Source organism: Chlamydotis macqueenii, chromosome 1 (assembly GCF_036417535.1).
Source record: "Chlamydotis macqueenii isolate bChlMac1 chromosome 1, bChlMac1.mat, whole genome shotgun sequence".
Classification (NCBI taxonomy): Eukaryota; Metazoa; Chordata; class Aves; order Otidiformes; family Otididae; genus Chlamydotis; species Chlamydotis macqueenii.
In genome coordinates this window covers 126446756-126459695 of record NC_141556.1, presented here as the reverse complement: position 1 = coordinate 126459695, position 12940 = coordinate 126446756, and the positions used below count along the sequence as shown (strand labels likewise).

General features: G+C 39.8%; 1 protein-coding gene across 11 annotated transcripts in view; it reads right to left on the bottom strand.

Annotated features, from left to right (window-relative positions):
* The window catches only part of DMD (dystrophin), a 1302935-nt gene that overhangs the window by 884342 nt on the left and 405653 nt on the right, over window positions 1–12940 (bottom strand). For all 11 annotated transcript variants that reach the window (XM_086766697.1, XM_086766715.1, XM_086766672.1 and 8 more), the window contains exon 7: window positions 14–132. In XM_086766697.1, the coding sequence (XP_086622823.1) occupies window positions 14–132 (119 nt within the window). The remainder of the gene's footprint in view (window positions 1–13; window positions 133–12940) is intronic.

Sequence of the window (12940 nt, the reverse complement as noted above, 5' to 3'; positions counted from 1 at the left end):
AATTTCTACTAACCTTCAGGATCAAGTAGTTTCTCTATACCCAGGTGTTGCCTGGCTATGTTGAACGCATGGTCTAATCGTTGTACAGGCGACTGCTGAGAAGCAACAGAGTTCCAATCAAACAGGTCTGGTCTAAAGCGATAATAAGAGGAACAGTAAGTTTCTTCTTTTTTTAGCATTAGATTTAATTACTTATTTCTACAGCTATCCAACACCATCAGCTACTACTTTGTTATTTTCTTACTGAAAGAATTCGTTCAACCAGTGCTGGAATGAAGGAAGCTTGGTTTGTAGTGGGTTTGCATCCTATACTCATCCATGATAATCTCATTAGCCACATTCTTATTCTCCACTAAGTCCCAACGGCCTATAACCTCACTCCCCAAAATTGCCTGTTTTCACCCATAAGTGCTTTGCTCCTGTCACTGTCCAAAATGCCCACAGTAGGCTCACCCCCCTCTTTCATCCCAAAGAGGGCCTGGGAGAGAAGGATCGTGTGCTGTGGCCACGCACACTGGGACTGGCTCGTGGCAGGCCAAGCAGGACAGATAACTGCTGAGGTCACTTTGCAGCCTTCCTCCTCTCTCCAGCCACCAGTTTTTCACTTCAGTTCACTTAATGTTTTCTAAGAATGTAGATGCTTCTGAGATTACCAGTTTGCTGTTACATCTGATTGAAACTGCTCAAAAGGTTCAAAAAGTCATGACCTAGGAATGTACACAGCATAGCTGCAAACGTTACTTTTCTTACCAAAACCTTTAGAAAAATACACACTTTTCAGGTAAGTATAAAACTGTGATCCAATTACATGTTTTAGCTGACAAGCACAAAAGTTCTACAGCACAATTTAAATGCTCTTGCAGGAAAAGACAGAATGACCAAAACTGAATTATAGCTCAGATATACAATCTGAGCCCTTGTATTATCAGTTGTACTATTTGCAATATAAATTATGTTAATACACTGTGATCTTTGGCATTTCATCTGAGAGGTATCCATTAGGAGATCAGAATTTGTTATCTGGCACTCTGGGAAAAGAAGTTCAATTGGGTATTCTGTAATTAATGTCCATATAATATGAAGAAAAACAACCACACTATTTGTGACTTTGATACAGCGTTCTAAATCAGAAACCATTTAAACATATAATCTTACCTACGGATAAATCAAGTATGTTATTTACACAAATTAAAATGTTGCAATTAGTTATGACAAATTTACTTACATTTTTATTAATTTTAAAAGTTCATTTTAAACAGTGTTCCATATTTATAATAGATGGCAAACGTTCACTACATCATACTGTAATAACGTCAAGAAAGTAAAGGAAAAATGCTATTTATGCAATAGTAATTTCCCAGTTATACACTGTCGGTGTCCAATTTTTTTTTATGACAGGGGAGTGATTTACATAGTAACAATTAAGTTACTCTGAAGTATTTTGCTTCTCTATGCAGAGGTTCTTAAATATTAATTAAAAATAGAGGTTTCTCATTCCCACATGCCGAACAACCTCAAAATACTACATTTGGCTGGGGGCAGAACGGGAAAGCGAGGGGAAATTTAAGAGGTGATAATCTCTGTTTCTAGTGATGCATTCAGTCTGTGATCTCAGACTAGTTTGTGTACTAAAATATAGTCATTTTCAAAATACAGATTACGCCTGCACAATTTTTCCCATCCTCATTGTATGTGGTATGACTGGGATGGAGTCAATGTTCTTCATAGCAGTCTGTAGGATGCTGTGTTTTGGATTTGTGGTTAAAATAGTGTTAATAAAAAACCTGACTGTTTGGCTACTGCTGAACTGTGCTTACACAGGATCAGGACCTTCTCTTTTTCACCTCCTCTGCCTTCCCCAAGCAAGTAGTCTGGGAGTGGACAAGAAGCTGGAAGGGGACACAGTCAGGATAGGTGACCTAAACTATCCCAAGGGATACTCCATGCTATGCAACTTGTTCAGCAATAAACACTGGAAAAAAGGAAGCGGAAGGTGAGGGGTTTTGTCTTCCAAGGTGGCTATGGCTTGTAGACTAGCTGGGCATCAGTCTGTTTGTGGGAGATGCTGAGTTACTGCCTTTGCATCATTTGTTTTTAATAAATGAAGGAAATGAGAATAGAAAAGGTCTCTATTCCAGCTCATGACTTTTCTTGTTTTTGCCTTTCCTATTCTCTTCCTTCTCCCAGGGAAGCAGGGGGATGTTCTGGTTTTGTTAGTGAGGGGGGGCCTAAGGTGGTAGCTTCTGTAGGAAACTGCTAGAAGTCGCTCCCCTTTGTTCAGTGGACTTGGCCGGGCCTAGGGCGGACCCGCTGCTGGCCAAGGCCAAGCCAATTGGTAGCAGAATGTCCCGTGATAACGCCTCTGCGATAACGTATTTAAGTAGGGGAAAACAGGAAAAAAAGGAGGAGATGATGTGAAGCAGCTGAGCGGGGGGCAGAGAGGGGGAGGCGCGAGCCTCATGGGCCTTGCAGGCCTCACCCTCTGGCCTCCTGCTGGGCAGCCGACTCAGCCCAACTCGGCCCGGCCTGGCTGCAAGAAGTGGAGAGGAGATGAGAAGTGAGTAAGATGTAAAAAGGATCCTGAGAGGCGTCTGCCAGCCTGTTGTGAGGAACGGCTGCAGACGCCAAGGTCAGTGAAGAAGGAGGGGGAGGAGTAACATGGCTCCTGGCCAAGATTCCTCTGCAACTTGTGGTGAAGACCATGGTGGAGCGGGTTATCCCCCTGCAGCCCATGGAGGTCCACGGAGGGGCAGAGATCCACCTGCAGCCCGTGGAGGACCCCACGCCAGAGCAGGTGGAGGCCTGAAGGAGGCTGTGGCCCGTGGAGGGCCCGCTGGGACAGCTGTTCTAGAGGGACTGCACCCCGTGGAAGAGATGACCCACGCCGGAGCAGTTTTATAAAGGACTGTGGCCCGTGGGAGGGACCCCACGCTGGAGCAGAGGAGGAATGCGAGGAGTTCTTCCCCTGACGATGATACAGCGGCGTAAAACAACGTGTGATGAACTGACCGCGACCCCCATTCCCTTTCCCCCCCGCCGTGCCGCTCAGGAGGGGAAGGTAGTAGAGATAATGTTAAGCCCGGGAAGAGGGAGGGGTGGGGGGAGGTTATCTTGTTCCCTGTCTCATTCTCCTGCTAATTTTAGAAATAAATGAATAGTTTTCCCCAAGTCGAGTCTGTTTTGCCCGTGACGGTAACTTTAAGGATTTCTCCCCGTCCTTATCTCAAACCTTGAGCCGTTTTTCTTATATCATCTCCCCCTATTCTCTCGGAGGGTGGGGGGAGCGAGAGAGAGACTGCGTAGTCTGGTCCCGATCGGGGCTGAACTACGACAGGCGAGAAGGAAGTAAGTGGCTGTGTGGGTTCTCAGCTGCTGACTGGGGTCAACCCACCATACTCCTACACCTTATTCTACAGGCATATGGACATTCTTCAATTCTGTATTCTCTGCAAATTCAACACCTTTTGGCTGGCATATGGCATAGGATGCATAAACTCATACAAAAATTTGGCAAAGAGAACACTGTAGTAATCACAAAGATATCTGTTATGACTTTCTTAAAAAGCTCTGCAAGGATGTGTTGCACAAATACTACAGAGACTAGGGTGTAAAAAGATTATTCAGTGACAAAAGCTTTTAGGACAGGGAAAGAAAAAAATGGTATCTGAGTGACTACCTCCCCCCTGCCCCTAAATGTTTTTGCAGGGATTTAGTTGGAAGTTCTAATCACACTTGTGCCGCACAGAGCAACACACTATCTTCACACAATCATGACTCATTTGGTGACATAAGATTTTTATACATAGGAATGTGCTTTCTTCTAACCAGTGAGGACTCCACAGGGCAAGAACAATAACATTTTGAATTATTCATTGAGGAATAACACAATATTGTCTTATTCCTCTTGAAAAACCTCTTTCATCATTAATAACATCTTAGATGTTCAATTTCACTCGACTTCTCAATTGTGCAATCTAGGAGGATATTTTGACTTAATGTGTTCAGATAGGCCAACACTATTATCATTACATCTTCTGTAGAGACAGGATTCTCAATATAAGATACAGAGAAAATTATAATTAAAAAAAAAACACCACTAACCAAAAAACCACCCAAGCACTCAAACACAAAAGTTTAATAACATCATTTTGTAGAACATGCTGACTAAATTTGCATGCTTACTAGCTCTACTGCATATGTGTGTGCCTATGTAGAACATACACAGGATCTCTCTTTTTACACCAACTACAGATGGCAAAAACTTGAACCTTCTGAGACACAGCTATAAAAAAGTAGCAGTAAGCTTCAGTAGGTCACTGACAGGTTTCTTACGAATTTTCTTAGCATTGTACATAAAGAAGACAGCACAGATTCCAAGCCACCTTAAAAATATACAGCCCCCTACTGCAACTCAGCTCTGACAAGCATCAACTTAAAAAAAAAAAAAATTCAAAAAGGTCTCTCTTTTCCAATAGCAATTTAACTTTCCATATTTTCCCTCCGTTGAAAGAATACTTGAGTATACACATTTCAGTAGCACCATCACTAGAAATATGAGTGTCATAATGTCAGCTTGAAGCATCAGCTTCTCAGTGCTATGTGTCTAGATGTTTCACTGGGTATATTTACACGGCAATACTGCCAAGTACAATTGCAGGAGATATTACAGTCTAGAAGATTAAGAATTGTGGTATATGGCAAATATCTTTTTAAAATCACTGAAACAACACTGTAATAGAACTCCAAATAACAACTATTATTAGCTTTCTAAGGAGTTTTAAATACAGGGGTGAGCAGGTATCAAATAGTATAGAAAAGAAATAAAATGGAATACTGATTCTCCACCTTTGTTAGCTCTCTCCATATTGTTTAAATTGTACAAAGGGAGATCCTGTTTCATGTCTGACAGGGAGTAAAGCCAAGGAAACATAACTATCAGTCTTCACTCCTCTCCCTGAACACACACTAGTATAAGAATGTTCAAATAAGTCAATTCATATTAACTAGAACATGTTGAACTCCATCTAGCCACACACTGATCAGTTAAAAGAGCACTGATCTTGTATTAGTTTATGACAAGATCATTGAGAGACAAAACTGAAAAGAATAAAGGCTTCAATGGAGAAGTGTTTGCATTGTAAAATCAAAATTTGTATCGAACACAAGGTATTTTTTGTACCTGCAGTTCTCTCCTATAACTAGCAGAAAGATAAAAAAAAATAAGGGGGAGAGGAAGAAAGAAAAAAAAAAGATAAAACAAACCTGAAATTTGTCAAAACATATTTGCAAGGAAAATACTTGGTCATAAAGTATAAAAGTGAAAAAGTGACTTCGTCCAACCAACTATATAATTTATGGTGGACACAGATCAGCCAGGGTAAGAAAACTGAATCTGAAGTCTCCTAAGATCAAAAAAATTCAGACATATCTCTATGCAGAAGTTAAAGTCATGGATAAGACAAACCACAATTATTACAAAAAGCAACAGGTTACCACCTGATTTAAAACAAGCAACAAAACAAAACACAGAGGCAGCAGACAACTACGTCCAGTAACTCCACCCCACTACAGTGCAAAATCTACTCTTTTTTCTTCTCAGAGACCATCTGCTAAGTCTTTGTCAAAAACTGAAAGCTAATTTTCATGAGTGCAGATACAGATATTATGACTAAATAGCCCAGAATAGAGTTTACATAGCAGTGAAGAAAAGACAAACAGAATTTCTGGAGGTTGGTTTCTTTACTTACTAAATGACATATTTATTCATCCAAATAAGTTTTTTCCTTATGAACCTGAAGTTACTTCATCTAAGATGCATATGGCCATTAAATCTGAAGAGGTAATGAATTTTGCAAAGGTGTAGATTTTAGAAAAGTGAAAGAAATAAAGCATCGACTACAGAAGAATTCTGAAGGAAGTAAGTGAAACACTTTTAAGATATGTGTTCTGGTTTTATTCAGTGGGTGGGCAGGGGGTAAGGTGGTAGCTTCTGTAAGAAGTTGCTGAAAGTTGCTCCCCCTTGTTCAGTGGACTTAGCTGGGCCTAGGATGGACCTGCTGCTGGCCAAGGCCAAGTCAATTGGTAGCAGAATGTTCCCTGGTAACGTCTCTGCGACAACGTATTTAAGAAGGGGACAAACACAAAGAAAAAGAAGAGAAGATGTGAAGACTCTGAGCTGGGGCAGAGAGGGGGAGGCGTGAGCCTTGTGGGCCTTGAGGCCCTCACCCTCTAGCCTCTCACTGGGCGGCCATCTGGGTCTGACTCCGCCCAGCCTGGCTGCTAGAAGTGGAGAGGAGATGAGATGTGAAGAGAACCTGAGAGGTGTCTGCCTGCCTGTTGTCAAGAATTTCTTGTGAGAGGAACGGCTGCAGACACCAAGATCAGTGAAGAAAGAGGGGGAGGAGTAATGCGGCTCCTGGCCAAGATTCCCCTGCAGCCTGTGGTTGATGACCATGGTGAAGAAGGTTGTCCCCCTGCAGCCCATGGAGCAGAGATCCACCTGCAGCCCGTGGAGGACCCCACTTTGGGGCAGGTGGAGGCCTGAAGGAGGCTGTGGCCTGTGGAGGGCCCGCTGGGGCAGCTGTTCTGGAGGGACTGCACCCCGTGGGAAGAAACGACTCACGCCGGAGCAGTTTCACGAAGGACTGTGGCCCGTGGGAGGAACCCCACACTGGAGCAGGGGAGAAATGTGAGGAGTTCTTCCCCCTGTGATGAAGCAGCGGCGTAAAACAATGTGTGATGAACTGACCATAAACCCCCATTCCCTCTTTTCCGCTGTGCTGCTCGCGGTGGGGGGAAGGTGGTAGAGATAATGTTAAGCTTGGGAAGAGGGAAGGGTGGGGGGAGGTTATCTTGTTCTCTGTCTCATTATCCTGCTTTGTTTTTAGTAATAAATGGTTTTCCCCAAGTTGAGTCTGTTTTGCCCATGATGGTAATTTAAGGATTTCTCCCTGTCATTATCTGAAACCTCGAGCCTTTTTCCTTATATTATCTCTCTTTATTCTCTTGGAAGGTGAGGGGAGTAAGAGATAGAGTGCGTAGTCTGGTCCTGAGAGGGGCTAAACTACGACAATATGTTAACATCACATTGATGTATTGTTTTCATTCCTTTGGCATTTCTGAAGTTACTCATTTCTAAGCATCACAAGCATTTTAAACAGCAACTTCTGTAACATGTAACTTTTGGTAAAAAATAATTACACAAAGGCAATTATGAACATCATAAAGAAACACCATGTATGTTTTAATAGGTAATTTTCTTAAACTGCATTAACATCCAGCTAAGTTTATAATGCTATTAAACTTAGGCTACAAGAATAATTTAACAAAAGAGCAATTTACAGATCTAATTCACAAAAACTTTCCATCAGTGGATGGAGAAAGGAGCCACATTCAAATCATAAAAGTTACCACTTTTCAAGATAAAAGTTTTTTTTTTTTTGCTGTTGTTCTAGTTTTATTTATACACAAAAATCTTGTATGTTTTCAGTACTCTCACAATTAAAACAAACGAGGAGCCAGTAACTAGCATGTAACCTAGGGACCTGTTACAATAAAAGTATTTTCATATCTCTTCCTACCATTACTTTTACTTCTACTTTTCCTTTAACTTACTGAAGACAAACTTACATGTCTTCTATCTAGGACCTCTTTTTAATGCCATTTTCATTCTCCCCTTCCCACTCTGCCATCCTGAAGCAAAAACAGCTGCAGTGAAGTGCTGATTTCTAAGGCAGTCAGCTAGCCTAAGGTCAAGCATTTTAAAGAAGTAAGGAGGAAGCTAATGAATGCCACTAGTTCCCTCTTCAGAATCTCGACTAAAAGGCCAGGGAGAAAAAAAAAAAAGCCTCAACAAAGTTTGAGGAAAGAGGATCCATCTGGGGGAAAAAGATTACCAGAAGAAAATGGGGAAAGCTCTCTGTGATCTGGAGTGTGAAGTAGTGAGCATTTCAACCATAGCAGGACTGACTTCTCTTCCTTAGCAAAATATTTTTGTTTCTGTATATTCCTAAGGTGATGCCACTACTCGACAGCTGCTGCCTTGCTTATTCAGTTTAATGTAGAACATACCATTCAAGGAACTATATCCCAAGTTTATCTTCATATTCTGACAATTTGCACCCTGGCTTCACTGATGTGCCCTTGTAGCTTTGCCAAGTAACTCATGCTCCACTGCTCCTCACACTTAGTATTAATTATTAATTAGTATTAGGGCCTGTTGCAATAGATGAGGGGTAATGGTTTTAAAATAGAGGGAGGTAGATTCAGATTAGATATTAGGACAAAATTTTTATGATAAGGGTCGTGGAACACTGGCATAGATTGCCCAGAGAGGTGGTGGATGCCCCATCCCTGGAAACATTCAAGGCCAGGTTGGATGGGCCTCTGAGCAACCTGATCTGATTGGAGATGTCCCTGCTCCTTGCAGGGGGGTTGAACTAGATGACCTTTAAAGGTCCCTTTCAACCCTAACTATTGTATGATTCTATAAATCCAAAAGCAATTGCTAAAGAACCTAAATGTCCATAGAGAAATGGTGATTATACAAATGGGAATATCTACTCAAAGTAACACATTTGTAAAATGATAGAAGAAAAGTTTTAGAAATACCTGATCAAAACAAAACAACCAGATGTAAGCAAGGGAACAGTGGGTTATAAGTCTATGAGAGATGAAGCTTCCCACTGACAGTACTTCTCTCACAATGTTTTACACACTCAGCCGAGATACTTTAGGTGAAACAGGTAAATTTTGTTTAGCAATCAAATTGAATTATATACTTCGAAAAGCACATGAACATGATGTAAGAGAGGTTGAGGGTTTTTTTTTCTTTTTAAAGACCAGAGGGACACGTGAAATATATTTATATTTAATTTTAATTTTAATTTTAATTTTTATTTTTATTTTTATTTATATTTATATTTATATTTATATTTATATTTATATTTATATTTATATTTATATTTATAGCAACTCCAGAGTGTGTTAACATTAAAATCAAGGAGAGATGTAAGTTTATCTCCTATCTTTATCTGCTCAATAGACTTCCTTCTGCTATTCTTCTCTTTCCCTTCTCCCAAAGGAGCTGCCCACAGAAAAAACTAGTGCAACAAAAACGTAATAGAGGCTGTAAATTGAGGCTGAATATGAGAGCTGCTGAAGGATAAATCAAAGAGACAAATATTACTGTAAACATAAGATAGTGTATACTGTTGTTTATTTTAAAGTTTATATATATTTTCTTCAAAATTATTTGCCATTATCTGCTGTAAGCTGCAAAAAGCTAGGTTCACAAAATGTTAATTTCATTTCCCTGAGATCACAGTAAATCAGTGACTAAAAAATTACCTACTTACTATATATAGTGTTTCCTAAAAGTAGAATATTAATTAGATCTATTTCTAGTAAGATACAAATTAAAAACTTGGGTACTCAGCCAATATTTCAGATGAGACAATATAGAGACTATAGCATAATTTTGATGCAGTTATAAAAAAGGCTTGAATTATTTTTAAATGAAAAATCTAATTGTAAAAGTACTATTGTGGTTTAGATGCACAGCGTGACTAACCACAGCATGTAGTAACTGATCTTAATAGCTTACTACTTTATGCCAAAAACCACTCTGAACATTATACCATAATAGTATTATGAAGCATTGTTTTAAGGACAAATTAAATAGGACTGAGTTTAGAAAAGAAAATTTAATATTTGCATATTGTGAGAGACTGATTCCTAGTAAATATTCTCTCACTTTCAGAGAATCTAAATACTATGGAAAATTTGGCTAGCATAATTCTTTCAGTGTTGGAGAGATTTTTGTCTGTTTTACTGGGTTTTTTTTTGGTACCAGACAGCCTAGGAATAGTACTAAAGTAGGAAAAAATACAGACACCAGGCACCAGATACACAATATGAGTTCAGTATCATGCCAATTTTTCAAACTATAGCTGACTGCTACTTTCTGACTACTTCTGCTTCCATTCCTAAGAACTTCTACATGTGATGAAGCCTGTGCACATAAATTACAGCCTGAGGGTCAACACAGAATGCCTATGGCTTACCTCCAAAATACACCTAAAGGAAGCATTAAACTCAAAGACTTCAGTGCCGAAAGAAGAAGCTAGTATTTGCAATAAAGACTATTTTTGACAATTAAGTAATGAAAGTCTTTTAAGTTTCAAGAATGATAAACATAAGTTTTCAACCTTTAAAAATTAAATTTTCTACTGATGTATTTTATATAAGCTCAGAGGAAGATAGGAAAAAGAAGAGACCATCTGAACCAAACTTTATGGAGAACAAGGAAATGGAAGAGGAAGTAGAACAGAAGAACTGGAGGAACAGAGAATCAAAGAGGGAAAACAGAGAAGGTAAATCCAAAAGTGTTTGTCTTCAGAGCACTTGCCATTCTATGTATGTTAACCATTAAATATTAATAAAGCATAGGATGCGTGAGACACTAGCCTTCTCTGAGATTTCATGTAAACCAGTGTTGATCAACTTTTAGTAAGTGCATATTCAAACTCTCTACTTTAGGCACGAAACCAAGACCCTCTGACACCTACCAAGTAGTTACCTGCATGTTAGAGTGACTAAATTAGGCATCAATGTTCTATAGAAGGCTGTTTATTCTTACAGGATAGAACTAGGTGCTCCTGAGCACTCAGAGTATATAGTGTACCTATTCTATTGATTGCATCTTGAATCTTGAATGGCAGGTAGGTGCTCCCCCATACTGAGCATGAAGTGCAAAGCAATTAAAAGTCAATAAAATCAATATAAAGGACACACTAAGCACAGAGGTTAATCTTAAAATGACTGACTCAGGGCTTCAGAGAAGATTAGGTCTTCCTCTGGGACTTTTGCAGAATAACTTAGTGATTAAAGTCCAGAAGAAGAGAACTGATATGTCTTGGAGTCGTGGAGATTTCCTTCAGGCAATTTGAATGCACACTCACCGTTTCCCAGATGAATGTACTAACCACCAGGCAAGATACAATACTTGCGTGGAGTAATTCTTTCTCACTTCTATTGAAGTGTCCTGATTTTGGCAGGGATGGAGTTAATTTTTCCTCTCAGTAGCTGGTATGTTTTGGATTTTGTGTGTGAAGAATGTTCATAAACACCCTGATGATACCAGTTGTTGTGAATGAGACCAAGGACACCGTCCTGCTTTCCAAGTCTCGCTAATTTGCAGATGCAGGAAGCTGGGAGAAAGACAGACAGCATAATTGATCCAAACTGGCCAAAGAGAGTATTCCATGCCATAAACGTCATGCTCAGTATATAAGTGGGGGCAGGCGAGGGTGGGTATCTGCCTTCCTGGCATCCATCCTTCCTGCTTGTTTTTGCTGGCATCGTTCCCCCTACCTTGCTGGCTCCCTTTTGCTCCTTTGCTTGCTGCTCGGTTTTGTTTCCGTGATCACTGCTCGGGACGGGCTGTATCGGTCATTGGGACACCGGGTGGTGAGAAAACACATATTGTTCACTTTGTATATTTTTTAATATCCTTATATTCTGTTATTATTGTAGTTTTCCCTTTTATTTTAGTAAATTGTCTTCATCTCAACCCACGAGTTCTCCTTCCTTCCCAATTCTCTCCCCCATCCCCCTGGGGAGGGGGAGAGTGAGCGAGAAACTGTGTGGTGATTTGGGCTAAACCATCACATGAAGATAGGTTCACTGTGCAGAAAGCTATGCAAGACTTATGGCACAGACACAAGAGTAAAAGCAAGCTTAGTTTTGCAGCTCTGTTTTAGAAAAACGGAATAAAGTGTGTAAATTGTAGTGAGCAGGAAATGAATGTTCACAACTGGTGAACTCTGTACTGAACTGAACACAGCAGTGCATAAAGTATGACATAGAGATTTGTCTAAGTATGATTTAGAGATTTGTCTAGACAATCCCAACGTGGCTTAGGCAGGCAACTGCCCTCTCCAACCAGGAATTGCTCCTGAATAACATCCTCTGTTCAGGTTGGTGAAGCTCTTCTCACAGAGGGAGACAAAAAGGAATTTCTGATTTCTAATTTCAGACACCAGATGATATTACATGGTCCTACAGGGCACACAATCTGAATATCTGAGTATCAGATAGCCTTATCAGGAAACAGGCAATCTGATATTGTCTAGGTGAAAAGATGTGCCACCATTTAGGCCTTCTGCTGCACTGATTTACTGACAATGAAATCAAGGTAGTTACAATGCCATAGAGTACTACATAATTTCAGCATAACTATTTTTTGGTATTTTTGAAATAAAGTATTTTCCCTTTGAGGTGTATCTGTTTTTTTTTTCCTCAGCAGTATCAAATGCAACAGAGGCAGCATCGTACGACCAAAAGTAATAAGAATCACTCAGTCCTTCCTGTATCTCAGAGTTCCTGTGTGACTTAAGTAACCTGGTGTTTGAGCTAAAAACAGCATTTTCCCACTTAATAAGGCTGTGTATAGACAATGTTTTAGGAAGACAAAAAGATATTCATGCCCACAGAAATCACGTGTAAGTTCCCACACTGTAACAGAGCTTCTCTGAAGATAAGTGATGCAGACAGAAGACTATCCCAGACAAAGCTTTTTTTTTTCTTTTTTTAATCATCTACAAGTGTGGAATTAGATCTTTAGAAAGAAACAGATTAAGTGATTTCTACAGGATAATTGCATTCTTATATTCAGGTCTATCAGAATGAAACCACTTATGAAATGAGAGACAGCAAATTAAAATGAGAAATGATCATCAGTGGAAAAAAAAAAAAAAGTTTAGAGAGTGTTTGAAAAAAACCCACTGAACCACATTTTAATGAATGACTAATGAATAAAGTAGTTATCAAAAGCTCGAGACACAGTAATTATATTTTAGTTCTTTTCTTATTTAGCTCCCCAAATGCAGTTCTCCTAATACCTGCTTAAACACCTGCAGCAACACCAAGAAGGTGTGAG